Genomic DNA, 14,206 nt, shown 5'->3' on the forward strand with positions numbered 1-14,206 from the left:
TCTTCTTCTTCCCCTTCTTTGCCCCTGTTGTGTTGTGAGTCAGTGGTGTTGCATGTTGGAGGCTGAAGTCCAGACAAGTTATGTTCTCCTGGCAGTTGATGCCAACTTTCCCTTGGCTTCGGTGGGAGTGTGTACTTCAGCAGGAGACGTCATACGAGATGATGGCACAGGGCTGAGTTATATATACATTGCATGTTCTAATGGTGCGTGCTTCACTTTGTTCTTCTAATATTTTGTTGTCTTTTTATTGGTCTGAGCAGGTAAAATGCTTACCTGAGTTGTCCTCGACTCCAGAATCTTGAACTAGTAACCTCTGCTTTCTTCTTGATGTTTGAGTTGCTTGCAGTTAACTGATATTTCTTCTGTGCAGTACAAAACTACTGTTATTTGTAATATATTTTTTGTCATTTCTTTTTGGTATTTATGCAAGACTGGGTTATTTGCTACTCTTGAAACAAAAGTCCTTGTGCTAGTACGCTCCTAAATAGTATCCTAAATTAAGGAAATACTTTGACACTGAAATGATGTCTTTGTGTGTATCTATAGGAAACTTTAATATTTGCAATTCATTTTCTTCTGTTGAAGATCTCTTGCACTTCTGTTAATGTGTTTGTACTTCTGGTAGAATGCTGATATACTAGGATCATGGTCCTCCGAACAGAACACTACAGGAACATTTTTCTCCAGAAAGAGGATGCTGTAAAACATGAAAACAATGAATTTTATTAATATAAATGCTGTTATAAGCAGAGATGTTTCACAGTAGGACTGTTTAAATCCTTGTGAAAGGGAACATGTCCATCACTGAAGGATGCAGTGGGCACTGAAACTTCACGGCAGGTGACTAGTTAAGCTGAATAGACAGTGAGGAGAATGGCAGACTTCAGAGAGTGTGCTTAATTCTCTCTTCCCATGTTTCTTAATTAACAATGTGGCTGATTGTAAGACAAACTTGTTTCCTTTTAGTGAAGTAAGAATGCATGTGACTTCTCTGGGGATTGGCTGTCACACAAATGATTCTTGATTGATTTGAGCTAACAATCTTGCTCTTAAACTGCACATTAGTTGCCCCCTGAAAAGTGCTGAGAGCCTTCATCTCCTTTGTGACCAGAATGAATGGTGTTTAGCCATCAGCCAGGAGATTTGGACCAAAGAGTAATTCTTCCCTCATCCTAAAATGGTCTCTTATTTTCAGCATGGCACTGATTGGAAGTCTGTAGGAGCTTCTCTTTACTTTTCCTTGTTATTTCTTCCCAAAAAGGCAGTCAACAGCCTCGACTCAGTACAGAAGATTTGTCTCTGTAGTGTTGTAGGAGAGCTCTTTTGTTAAACTTAAGAAAACACCACCAGCTGGTGCTTTCCTGAGTCAGGCTCATGCATGTGTGTTCTGCTTTTGGCATTTTTTGAAGTAGCTATTGAGCACCCAGTCCCAGACTAGTATCAGTCTAGTGGGTCTACCATCTCCTGCATACGGCAGACAGCCGGAGAGATGAGGGTTTCTTCTGTAATAAAGCTGCGTTGGCTACTTGTGTTTTTACAACACACTAAATGGTGTGTTCCTCTCATTTTCATTTGTTTTGTCTTCTGTGCAGCTGTCTGAGCAATACAATAGGTTGAAGAAAGGGATATGCCTTAAGCGTGTCATAGGGGCAGTAGATGGTTGAAATGACTGGGCTAAGGAGCCCACTAATGCCAGCAGTGAAAAGGGCTCTGACTGTACCTGTGCTCCACTGCCCCCTAAAACACGACGAGGAAATGCTCACAGTCTTGTGCCTTGCTTCCAGGTGTTACTGGGGTTTCCACAGTCACTTCAGCAGAGAGGCAGAACATTTGTACCACACCTTGGAGTCTTCCTACCAGAAGGCCCTGCAGTCGCATTTGAAGAACTCTGATAGCATTGTGTCCTTGCCGCAGTCGGATCGCTCCTCCTCCAGCTCCCAGGAGAGTCTCAAGTAAGTCCTTCAGTGTCACTACCTCTCAATTTGAACTACTGCAGATAGCTCCATTGAATTGGAGAGAGCCATCGAGTTGCCTTTTCTCATCTGGTCATCATTTGGCCTCAACACTTGGTTACTCCAAAATTTCTTTTTTTTTTAGCTAACATTATATTAAAATAAAAAGCCAGCAAAACCCATTACTAACTTGAAAAAAAAACACCATTATCTTGACTCCATAAATTATTTTCTAGGAACTAGTTGTGCTCCGCAGATACTGTTAGTCATTCATTCCAGATGTGCTTAAAACAATGCTTGGTTTGAAATTCTGTTTTTAGCATTAATTCTAGAGGTGTAAGTCTGCCTCATTCCGTATAATAATGACTAAACTAAACTTTAGTTGTAACTGCTAAATCGATATGTACCTCTTCTGTTGAATGTATGTATTTTGGCTTCTCTTAGAGCTACAGTCAACATGGGCTCCAAATGTCTGCAAATTAAGTGTTAGACCTATATGAAAAATATTCATAATTTGTTGGTATAACTACAAAAAGTGTTCTTAAAAATCTCTGCTTGCTCAAATGGTATGCATACTAATTTTTTTTTAGTGCTTCTGCAAAGAATTTCATGGTAGTGCTGTATTTATTCTTAAACAATAATCTTTGTTAGTCTATGCCCATTTATAAATAACTTCCTTTTAACTCAAATGTGTACTGGGAGAACAGAGTAGCACTGTTGCTGATGACTATGAAATACCAGTTTTGTTCTAAGAAATATTTATATTAACTTCTAGCCGTCCACTGTCTGCCAAAAGAAGTCCTACTGGAAGTACTACATCTAGAGGTGAGGACAGGAGCTGAAAAATATGCTCAGGTGTTGCTGGGGAAGTGTGATGAATTAGACTTTCGGACACTATAATATGCAAAGAACAACGGTGATCACTGTTTACTGCTCCTTAAAATGGCAACTTACTATGTAAAATTTTTCATTAGTTTTGGATTGTTCACCACATTTTGTGCATCAGCTGCAGATATAATGCTGCTTTCAAAAGTTAGTAAATCTGTTATTGCTTGCACCTGAAGGGAAGGCTGAAAAGCCTTGAAAATTGTAGCTAAGGTGTGTTTAGCTGTGCAATGGCTGCAATAAACTACTGCTGATGCTAAGACGTGCAGCTTCATAGTCTAATGGTGCATTCAGCTTTACAATTTTGTCATATATTTTCTGTGGTTTCAGCACTTACTGGAGACATCGTCTGCACGCAAGTCCTACAGTGTTAAATTCCATCTCACTGCTGATCTGTTTTAACTGTTAGATGGAATATTTAAGTGCAGCTTTCCTGTCCTAAGTAAATGCATACAATAATCTAAATAATAAACTTTAATACAGAATATAACAGACAAAACTTTTGTGGTAGAAGATAAGCTTCCTTCTACGCTTGGCCAAGATCGGGTTCTGGCTGGTTTGTGTGTACACTACACCCTACTGAGACCTTTGGTTCAAGGAGATACTGTTGTGGAACCTACTCGATTGTGCACACAAATGCACGTTTGCTTGCAGCTGAATAGACAAGCTTCATGCTTAAGAGGGCAGGCATCAACAAGTGATGGGAACAGCAGTCCTCAAGATGATGAGATTTTGGGAAGGAAGTTAGCAGAACCTGGACCGAAGAACCTGCAGGTCTGTTTTGGCCAGCAACTTGCATGATGGTAATGAGTACTGTGGTTGAACTTTCCCATCTAGGTTCTGTTAGAAATTTCTTTACTACTGGACTGGCAGCCTTTTTGATCTCAGAATTTAGGTTAGTGTCTGATAAAGTTCTTAGAGGTAGCATCAGGTCAGCATTGAGATATCTTTGCAGGCAGTTGGGGAAGCCCACATTGCTCTGATAAAGCATTCTTAGTTGAAGTATTTCAGTGCCAGCAGGGAGTGTTAAAAATAGTACATTAAACTGCTTGTCAGGCTCTTTGAAGCACACAGCTCAAAAAATTAATCTTCTTTATTCTGGATCTCCCACTCCCATCTGCAGCATCTACAGTAAGTACAAAATCTGTGTCAACACCAGGATCTCTGCAGCGATCCCGCAGTGACGTCGATGTGAATGCAGCAGCTAGTGCCAAGTCAAAAGTGACGTCTTCTGGAGCATCTACCCCCTTCAGTTCTGCTGCAGCCTTGCCCCCAGGCTCATACGCATCACTAGGTAATTCTACATGTGCTTCTACTCTTGCAGTTAGCTTTCTTTGCTAGCAGAAATTACCTCGTAGTTTTATTTGAATGTTGAACATATGAAGAACGTATCTCTGAGATAGTTACCAGCTCTCCAGGATCAGTGTGTGATCTCTTGCCCTTTGGGATTAAGGAAAAAATTTGCAACAGAACTGACTTGAAGCAACTTCTTAGGTTTTGTATTGTGTAAGAGTCTGCGTCTCGCTCTTCTTTCTGGGGAAAAGCAAATCTTATTCCGACTCCGGGACGTTGTTGAGGAAAATAATTGCTGCTCAATTCCTTTTGACATGTTCTCCCGTCTTTTTTCATTCTCTTCCTTCCTTCGTTTCCTGAAACTGGTTTTCCATTAATTGTTTTATGCTTTGAATAGTACATCTTAGTTGTGTTTGGTCACTTTATTTTACAAGAGAGAAAGATGTAGAAGCAAAGAGGAGAAGTCGGCCTTCCTGTTTCACCACACAGGGTATAAGAATCTGTTCCTCATGCTGACTCTGGATTATAGCCACATGTCACATTACTCTCTCAGGGCATCATATATCACTTTCAGGTGTCCCAGGGTTTCTTACAACAAAGTTTGCATTTGATCTTTTTCTCCTGGAGATGGCACTGAAGGAGGCATGGAGCAGGACATGCAAGGCAGTGGTTGACACTGTATTTGCAGAGCTTCAATTCAGTCATGAGCAGAACTGATCATCAGAACTAGTTTCTTATTCTGCTGGTTTCATGCTAATCTAATTCCAGACTTTTCATCGGTTCACCTTTACAAGAGAGTGAAAGATCCAAAATCCATCATCTTGATTTAAGCTGTGTAGATTGTCTTCACTGAGTCAGTTAAAAAGTTGCTTCTCCTTAGTGTGGGGCATTTGGTCTTTAGTCTGATACAGTATGCTTGGTGAATTATATAGGGGTGGTTTCTATAGATTCCTTTTTGTAGATAGGTTTCTTTCATATCTAAAATATTTTACCTTGGTTTAAATGTATTGGTTGTATTTGGTTCAGAAGTAGAATTCTTATTCTGATTTAAATTGTTCATACTTGGTTCAAGATTTAGATTGCAGTGAAACCTGAACACAGAATACGAAGTTGATCACAGACTGCTTTTGAGCTTCCAGATGCAACCATTTTTGTCGCGCTGCACACTGGCTTCAGTGGCAAAACGGCTTACGGACAATCCTATGTCATGAGGAAGAACGGAAGGAGGATTGAACTGTCTACTAAAGTTGGTCCTGTCCTTGAAGCCGGGCGGCTGAATGCAGTATTAGTCTCGCTCTTGAATCAAACTGTAGGAGAAAAGCAGCAAATGCACGCTAAGTGATGCAAACACGGCTGCTCCTGAAGGAGCGTGTTTCCTTTTGAGCTGGTAGGGACATCTGTCACCTGTGTGTTGCTATGAGAGAAATGGTGAGGCAAACAAAGAAAATGGACCTTGCCAAAGGTTGGCTGTTGCAGGAGGGAAAACCTGCAAGCGTCCTCTTTGGATACATCAAGCTTTGATTTACTGCTCAGTCAAACTTTTTCCATTTCTTTAATTGTGTTAAATTTTTTTGTGCATTTCTGTAGCTAATACATAGTGCCCACTTCTGTTTGTTACTAATTTTTCCTATTAATCCTTTCCTTATTTTTTTTAATTTGCCTAAAGATGGTACTACCACTAAAACTGAGGGTAAGCAGTCTCTCTGTGTAACTGAGGTGTGTCCACAGTCGTACCACCCTACCTGGTCTATGTTCTCAAAGTGTTATCTGGTTCTCATCCATGTTCACTGGTGACCTGCATGAAGTGTTGCATGGTTGTCCTGCTCATTTTGATGCCATGGGGTATTCTTCACTTTCTCTTCGAGCTCCTCCCCACTAATAGACACTTGTCTGCTTTTACGACTTGACTTCAGATCACAAAGCTGTATGTGGGTCTCTGTTGCTAAAGCACTGCTTTTGGTTGAAGGTGACCTGCGCACAGACAAAAAAAACCCAAAGCAAAAAAACAAAAAACAACTCACCCAAAAAAAGACACAGGGCTTGTGTTTTCTTGCTCCACAATGTGTAAAGGTTTGCTGTGTTTTTCCATCCAAAGCTCAGGTCACAACTGCCAAATGCTTTCGGGAAGAGACTGGGCAGTGAGAGAATTGAATGAGATGATCACATGGCAGAAAAATGAGGACAGTAAACAATGGTCTCTAGGGAAGTAATATTTAGTCAACCTCTTTAAACCTGAGGTGTCTCTTTTTGTTGTTAACTGTCTGAGCGAGATGGCTTACATCTGAGACAGCTGGAGGAAAGGCTTTTTTTCAAGAACACTGAGCCTGCTAGTTTGGGAGAGCTTCCAGTCTGGTTCTCTGGCTCGTTGTCAAAGCTTGTTCTTTATTTCTCTCAAGCAAAAAAGATCACTGGGAAACTGCTTTTATCTGAGGTAGACAGGAGTTGAAAATAAGAATGCCTTCTACACATACTGAAGACACGACACCCTCCAACAAACCCGTTTTTTTTCCTGATGCAAGTCTCTTTTCAAGGGATCTGTTACTGTCTTGTGGGACTGTGCTCGTCCTTGATGGCTGCTTGTATTTGGATGTGGTGTTCTCAGAAGTGCCACTGTGCTCTTGTGACGTGTGTGTTTTTTTCCTTACTATTACTGATGCATTGATTTAATATTTAGAGGGAAAGGTCTCTACTGTTTTTGGAACTGGCACTTAGTGTTGAGAGGTGAGCTGGCTCTGCGCCATGGGCAAGTGTTAGTGCTTTGTGACCTGTCAGTGATAAGCAATGTGAAGTTGGCCTAAACACCTGTGTTTCTAAATGGCAAATTAGATCAATGTTCCAGATTGTTGCAATCCTGAGCTTCTTTTTATTCATTGATGACCCTTTTTTTCTGTTATTCCTTTCCCTCAGGTTCTCAAACCTTTGTGTTTTTGGCCTAATTATGAAACATTGAAAGTCTAATGTTAATTGACGAAATACCCTGTGCAGGTCTCAGTTGTCTCCTAAGGCTGTAATAATATTTGTGGAGGCGTGTTCCAACATCTGTCCTCTGGAATACCTTTTATTTTTGGTTTATTAAATGCTGTATTGTCATCAGGCAAAAGGGTGGGATTCTTTTGTTTGATTAGTGGTTTCTTTTCCAATTCAGCTACATTGGAAGCAGACTGGATTTGGTAAAAGTCTGTAATAGAAACCAACCAGTTGCTTAGGGGTAAAGAATGAGAGATGAACTTTCAGAAATAGAGCTTGCCATCCCCCTCATGTTAAATACCAGATTTCATCTCTTCCTTTTGCTGTAGGATCCTCTCTGTTTGGAGGAGGGAGGATCAGGGAGGATTGTAACAACATGGTGTTCTACAGCCAGAGCACTTAAAAGATGAGTTTAATCACTGTTTGAAACTCTTGATCTTTATTTTCCTTTGAGACAGTTAAGGGAAAACCAGCCTTTGTTCAGGACTTGGTGTGTCCTACAGATGAAGGCTGAGAAAGGTCTTCTGCCAACTCTCTGAACTTGCAGAGTTCACCAGGAACTACCAGGAAGGAAATCTTTATATTCTTGACATAAACGTGAAAATTAAGGGAGTGGGGGAAGAGAAAAACATCCTCTTGTTCTGCAAATACCTGTGTGTGCAAGAGACACTCTTTGAACATAAAGCAGAAATTCCACCCACACCCGTGCCCCTGTTTTGGTTTTGTGGTTTATTTTTTTGTAGGTCACCAGTAAGTAATTTGGGAGCAAATCCCTGTGGTTTTTTGTGTGGTTCAGCTTGACATTAAATCTGCAGTCTGGTTCTCATGATGGCTTTCTCTAGCTACAGTGTAAAAGTTCTGCACCTTCCCTTCAGCCGTGAGCCAGCATTGTGTGAACTTGGCAGTTCCCATCTCCTTTGCCCTCAGTTCTCCTCAGTGTTTTGTTTTTGAGCCAGACGCCTCAAAACAAGCACAAGATAGAGTGGGTTATGCCAGTGGCAAGAGTACAAGTTGAGCTGAGCGTCAGTCCTTTGGTTTTAAGTAGTGTCATCTCAATTGACAAATCTGTTAAAATGCACTTCCTTACGGAAAGGTAGCGTGAATCTATAGAATGCTTAAATCTGTGTGGGTCTTCTGCTGTCTCTGTGCTGTGAGGCTGTTTCTTCATCCAGTGCACAGTTGCGTCTGGATTGCCCAGACTCTTCATGTGTGGATGTCTCTTGAACTTCATTAAGAGCTTTGCAGGCAGAAAGCCTGTGTAATATCTAAACCTTTATAGTCTTCATCAGGACTTCACAGCTAGCGCTATGGAAGTAGCGGTTGTGCCCTAAATCCATGTCTGTTATATCTGAGACCTCAGAAAAGTTTCTGCTTGTTTTATCATGAAAGGGCTCTTCAAGGAGTATGTTAAAATGGTGCATAATGCTGACTTTCAATATAGAATAATGGTTCAGAGTGTTTCTGTTATCTGGCAGCCTTTTTTCAAAGTGAGCATGAAGACAAGCCCTTCAGACAAGCGTTTCCCAATAGGAGGAAGCACAAATGCTGGTCTGTCCTGAAACTAGCAAGTTCAAAACAAAATCAGCAGTTTACAGAGTCAGTGGCGCAATTCTCGGTAGCTTGTATTGTTCACCAGAAAGGAAATAAAATCTTGTTTATTATAGTTTTCAGATAGCAGACCGCTCTTTTTGAGTCTAAGTTGATTTGGACATCTTGAGCCTTACCAAAGGCATTTGGAGTAACACAATGTTTATGAAATCACCGTTGCTGTTTTCTTCTCTGCCTTAAAGCTCTTCCTTGACCTCAAGGACAAGGAATGATTCAAAAGTTTGACTGAACATGGTATTTTAAATGGAGATGTTCAGGTGGTAGGTTTCTTGGTTCTCTTGGTTGACACCTTTGCAAGTGCTGACTTGATTTGTCTGTGCTTGTTGGTGTAGAGCAAAGTGGTGCCACTATTGTTCCTTCAGCCCTGTGCTTTGGAGGGAGGTCTTGTGCTAAACTCAGAGGCATCACCTGCTGATTGCTTCCATTAAAGGTTGAGTGATTCTTGGGGGAAATTATAGTGCAGAATCAGGTCTTATACTAGTATAATGTTGGCCATGTGCTGAATATGCATGGAAACAGTACCATGCTTGTTGTAAAAACCTGTTTACAGATTTATGTAAAGCATGTTTTTAATTGATGCGTGCATATCTCTGATGTCGAAGTGCCATTTAGCAGTGACACAGCTAGGAGGGTCCTAGAGGCTCTTTCAGGAATGTTTTTCTCCAAGCTGGGGAGGAACCCAGTGTTGAGTAGCCTAAGTGAATAACCTGATCCATAGAGAGAAAGTTACCATCCCAGTGCTTCCATAGATAACTTTTATGGTTGTAGGTATCATTGTTCACAGCATGGAACTGCTTAAACTCAGTTGCGGAGCTGTTATAGACCATTTCTAGGCTATTTGAAAGCCAAGTTCTTCAGTGCAATATCCAGGCTGGGTCTCACAAAGCCTGTATCTGTTCTGAGCTCTGGGGATGGAGACGCTGCAGTATCCTCCCAGAGGAGCTCAGAATAGTGCTGCCGCATGAAGCCTCTTGTAGCATAAAAACACTATCATAGAATCTTTCTTTTCTTGTTGTTTTTTAAAAAAACACAACAACTTTCCTAGCTTTAGGCATATGTTAGATGTTTCAAGGTTGATTCTGATCCCTTGATTGTAAAAACTGACAGTAACTTTAAAAAATAAAACCAATCCCCCCTAAAAAAAAACAAACCCAAGTGATTTCTTAACACAAAGCATTTATGTGGAGTCTTTCAAAATACTTTCTGTACCAACAGCAGTGTCACATGTCAAACTTAGATCAAGGGGTTTTTTATGGAAATACTTTTATGGTTTGTGGAAACTAGTTGGCACGGTCTTTATCTATTCCGTTGCTGTGCTGCTGTTGTCAGGATGCAGTAATTTTTTTAAGAGGAGCAGAAAAGTAATGGTTATGAAATATGAATTGTTACATCTGCAGTTCGAGCTAGATATGGAAACAAACCCACTTGAAAGCAAAGAAGTTTCGGGAGGGGAGGTGTTTGCTTGAGTTTAAAAAAAAAAAATTTGAATAACTTATTTGATATGTTATTTACAGTCTTGTAATTAGTTTTTCTGTCTGGAGTAGATTCATAGGGATAAAGCCACACATAGTCCTATGTGCAAATAACTCTTGGATGAGAATTCAGACTCTTGTTTGCAGATGAAACCCTTAAGGAAATGTAGTAGAGATGTTTGTATTTTATAGATGAACTTCTATATATACATGCTGTACTTCGTATGATATATATTAAAAACCCTGAGATTTTCAAGCCAGACAGTTATTGATTCATCTTACGTTACTATAAAGCAAATAGGTTTTGGATATCATAAGACTAATTTAAAAGTTGGGCCTGTGTGTGAAGATCAGTTAACATAAGAAACATCCCAGATCCCTCTCCCAGTTTTCTATCTCGTACAGATTTGCATAAAGCAGTTGAGTTCCAGTTGGTCATTTTTTGTTTTATAGCTAAAAACTGTACTTGGATAGGAAAAACTTAGAATCTTAACTTTTTTCTTGATGAGTAGCTTTGAGTCGCTTGTTTTGAACTGTTTGAATGCTGCAAGTAAGATTAATGTATGAAAAAATAAATACATATGTTTTAAAGTTCAGAAAATAAAACTTTGGACAGTATATTAACATTTTGTGCTTCAAGGAATATGTATAACTGGTGTCAGATGGCACTTTTTCCTTCTGTGTGAAGAATTAGACCTTGAATTTGAGAGGCCTTTTCTTCTCCTCATGTTTTACTTTATCCCACGGACTTTAAAAAATAAAGTACTCCTAGGGTGAGCTGTTACTGTGCTATCGCAATATTCATATCAGTACATCATTTTTGTATTTCTGCTATTCCTGTTACCATCTGCACAATGCAAGTCCAGTGCAGTGTTAGTTCAAACACTTGTCAACCTTTTTAGGATGAGAAAACCAGTATCAGTGTTGGGATTGTTCCTCCTGTGCAAGAGCAACTCTTCATCCCACATTGTTCTTTCTGACACCCATTAGGCCAAAATCAGTGTGCAAATCTACCAGCCCAAAAGGAAGCAGAGTTTTGTTCCTGGGCATTCTTTCATTCAGAAACTGATGAAGTTGGTAGGAATCTGTCCACTGACTCTCGAGGGTTTCAAAGTAGGACTGAGCTTTCTGTTTCTAATCCTGCTGATCATAGCATGGTTTGGATTGGAAGGGACCTTATAGATCATCCACTTCCAACCCCCCTGGCGTGGGCAGGGACACCTTCCACTAGACCAGGTTGCTCAAAGCCCCATCCAACCTGGTCTTGAACACTTCCAGGGATGGGGCATCCACAGTTTCTCTGGGCAACCTGTTCCACTGCCTCACCACCCTCATAGCAAAGAATTTCTTCCTTGTATCTAATGTAAACCTGCCCTCTTTCAGTTTAAAGCCATTACCCCTTGTCCTGTCACTTACAGGCCCTTGTGAAAAGTCCCTCTCCAGCTTTCTTGTAGCCCCCCTTCAGGCACTGGAAGGCTGCTATAAGGTCTCCCCGGAGCCTTCTCTTCTCCAGGCTGAACAGCGCCAACTCTCTCAGCCTCTCCTTGTAGGAGAGGTGCTCCAGCCCTCTGATCATTTCTGTGGTCTGCTCTGGACTGGCTCCAACAGGTCCCTGTCTTTCCTGTGCTGAGGGCTCCAGAGCTGGATACAGGACTCCAGGTGGGGTCTCACCAGAGCGGAGTAAAGTTTCAGAATCACCTCCCTCGACCTGCTGGCCACGCTTCTCTCAATGCAGCGCAGGATACAGTTGGCCTTCTGGGCTGCGAGCGCGTGTTGCTGGGTCATGTTGAGCTTCTCATCAGCCGGCGCCGCCAGGTCTTTCTCCTTAGGGCTGCTCTCAATCCATTCTCCACCCAGCCTGTATTTGGGCTGGGGATTGCCCCGACCCAAGTGCAGGACCTTACACTTTGCCTTGTTGAACTTCACGAGGTTCACACAGGCCCACCTCTCAAGACTGTCCAGGTCCCTCTGGATGGCGTCCCCTCCCTCCAGTGTTGCGACTGCACCACGCAGCTTGGTCAGTCTTGATAATCACATTAGATGAGTTTGACCCTTTGGTTCACTTTTCTTTCTTAAAGCCCCCCAAAATGGTATCAGAAGCTAATCCTGATTTCTCTTTATGTATTGTTTTAGGCTTTGTATTTCCTAAGGTAGAAGAGTCACTTATTTATTACCCGTCGTCCAAGTTTTCTCCTTGTTCTCAGTCAGCTGCTGACAAAGGGGAAAATAAAAAGGTTTTGTAGATGTAGGAAGAACAGAAAATTTTGAGGCTCTTAAGAGTGGCCTGTGTATAAGAGAAGACATCAGTCCCTTCTCACTCCTCCTTGGCCCACACATCGTGTTTTTCAATATTGTCTGTTACTGTGCGTAATGTTGAATTTCAGCTTGAGTTACCCTCCCAGGACTTTCTGCGAAGTCAAGGCCTTCTGTTGGCGTTCTGGAAGGATGCAAGTTAATTCTGTTATTGGTTCCTAAGACTAGTCAGGTTTACCTTCTCTTCTCACTGTACTCCTGCTGCCACCAGTCATGTCTTCCTGATGTGGGAATTCAAAGGAAGCATTGAGGCTTCCGACAAGAGTCTGAGGTCCTGCTGCCTGCTTCCTCACACACGCCTGCTTTGAAGCCTGCGGTGGGGTTTGGGGTGCACACCTTGTGGCAAGTCGCGCAGTGGCCTTGCTCCTCGGTGTGTAGCTGTGCATGTGCTGATCTTGCAAGGGATGGGAGCGCACCAGCAAAGAGCTGTAGAGCCATCTCTGGGTTGTGCATCAGGCTGACCGTTTGTAAGGGGCAGGCAGCCTGCCAGAGCAGAGGAGGTCTGCAGCCTTGTTGGTGGTAAGAAGACCTGAGCAGCCAGTTTCATGACTGGACCCATGTGGATGTGCTCAGAGCTTGTTTAGTTGAGGCAGCAGTTAAAAAGTGGTTTGTTTGTATTTTCCCAGTTTTATGCTAATGATTTCTTCTGTGTCTTGTCTGCCAACAATTATTTGAATGTAGCTCTGTATCTTGCCTACTGAGCTATTTTAAAACTAGATGTGGGGGGAGAGGTCTGCAGTACACCTGTCTTCTAGGCTTTTTCCTCTGAAAACCAGTCTAGGCTTTCTTCTCAAAGCTAAACATCTCCTTGTCACTTTGTATTGATCAGAAACTTTTGCAGACCATGTTATGAATATTTTGAGAGCTCAGAGAAGAACAGAGCTCTCAATCCGTTCGGCCTGGGCTGCTTGCCATTGTCTTGTCCTGCATGTCTACCTTATGTGAAGTGATTTCATACCTCCCCCCCCCCCCCCCCCCCCCTCCATGGGTGGGAAGCGTATATCTCCCTGTTCAAATTTCTCTGTATGCTTATAGTGGAGACAAAGGGCAGGAGATTAGTATCTATAACTGGTGGGTGCAGTTGTCTGGACTCTTCTCTTCCCTGTTGTGGGTTTTTTCCTTTTATTATTGTGCCTGAAACTTGAAGTCATTCTCTGAATGCAGGATGGCATTAGTCCTGAGAAACAGTTTCAGATTTGGACGAGAACTGAGTTGTTGAAAAGTGCTAATGGAGTCTTTCTTTGTGTTGCTCTTAATTATCATTTCTTTCCCATTAACTAGAGACAGATAATTGAAGCTTAGCGCTGGAAAGAACATTAGGAAACAGCCCTGCCCCGGGAAGGGGATGAACTGATGACCCTGTAAGCTTGTCTAGCTCAAATTTCTGTGGCTTTTTCATGAGGAAAGGACAGAAAAAGGACCAAGAACACTTTGAGACTTTGTATCCATTCTCCACTTAAGTAAAGAGCAGACACACAGAATCATTTTTCCACAACGTTGATTGTGTTAAATGGGACTCTCCATTACAAGTAAAGTTACACTGATCCTGGGATAAATGAGGGATGTGTAAACAGCAGGGAAAACTCAATGAGCCTGAAATAAAAGCGTAGTCAGGCTGCGCTGACAGACTCTTGCAGGAGTGCATGCCAGCCTGCACATGTAGAGCAGGATACAAAGCACCGAACTGCTAATTGGAAATCTCAGCTATGGAATTTG

The 14,206-nt window shown here is 41.8% G+C and overlaps 1 protein-coding gene across 29 annotated transcripts in view; it reads left to right on the forward strand.

Annotated features, from left to right (window-relative positions):
- The window catches only part of CLASP1 (cytoplasmic linker associated protein 1), a 187,902-nt gene that overhangs the window by 96,993 nt on the left and 76,703 nt on the right, over nucleotides 1-14,206 (forward strand). For 15 of the 29 annotated variants that reach the window (XM_075430615.1, XM_075430613.1, XM_075430616.1 and 12 more), the window contains 4 exons: nucleotides 1,785-1,952; nucleotides 2,728-2,777; nucleotides 3,961-4,131; nucleotides 5,797-5,820. In XM_075430615.1, coding sequence (XP_075286730.1) covers nucleotides 1,785-1,952; nucleotides 2,728-2,777; nucleotides 3,961-4,131; nucleotides 5,797-5,820 — 413 coding nt within the window. The remainder of the gene's footprint in view (nucleotides 1-1,784; nucleotides 1,953-2,727; nucleotides 2,778-3,960; nucleotides 4,132-5,796; nucleotides 5,821-14,206) is intronic. The other 14 variants (XM_075430617.1, XM_075430629.1, XM_075430621.1 and 11 more) reach the window with 3 other exon arrangements.

Source organism: Opisthocomus hoazin, chromosome 9 (assembly GCF_030867145.1).
Source record: "Opisthocomus hoazin isolate bOpiHoa1 chromosome 9, bOpiHoa1.hap1, whole genome shotgun sequence".
Lineage (NCBI taxonomy): Eukaryota > Metazoa > Chordata > Aves > Opisthocomiformes > Opisthocomidae > Opisthocomus > Opisthocomus hoazin.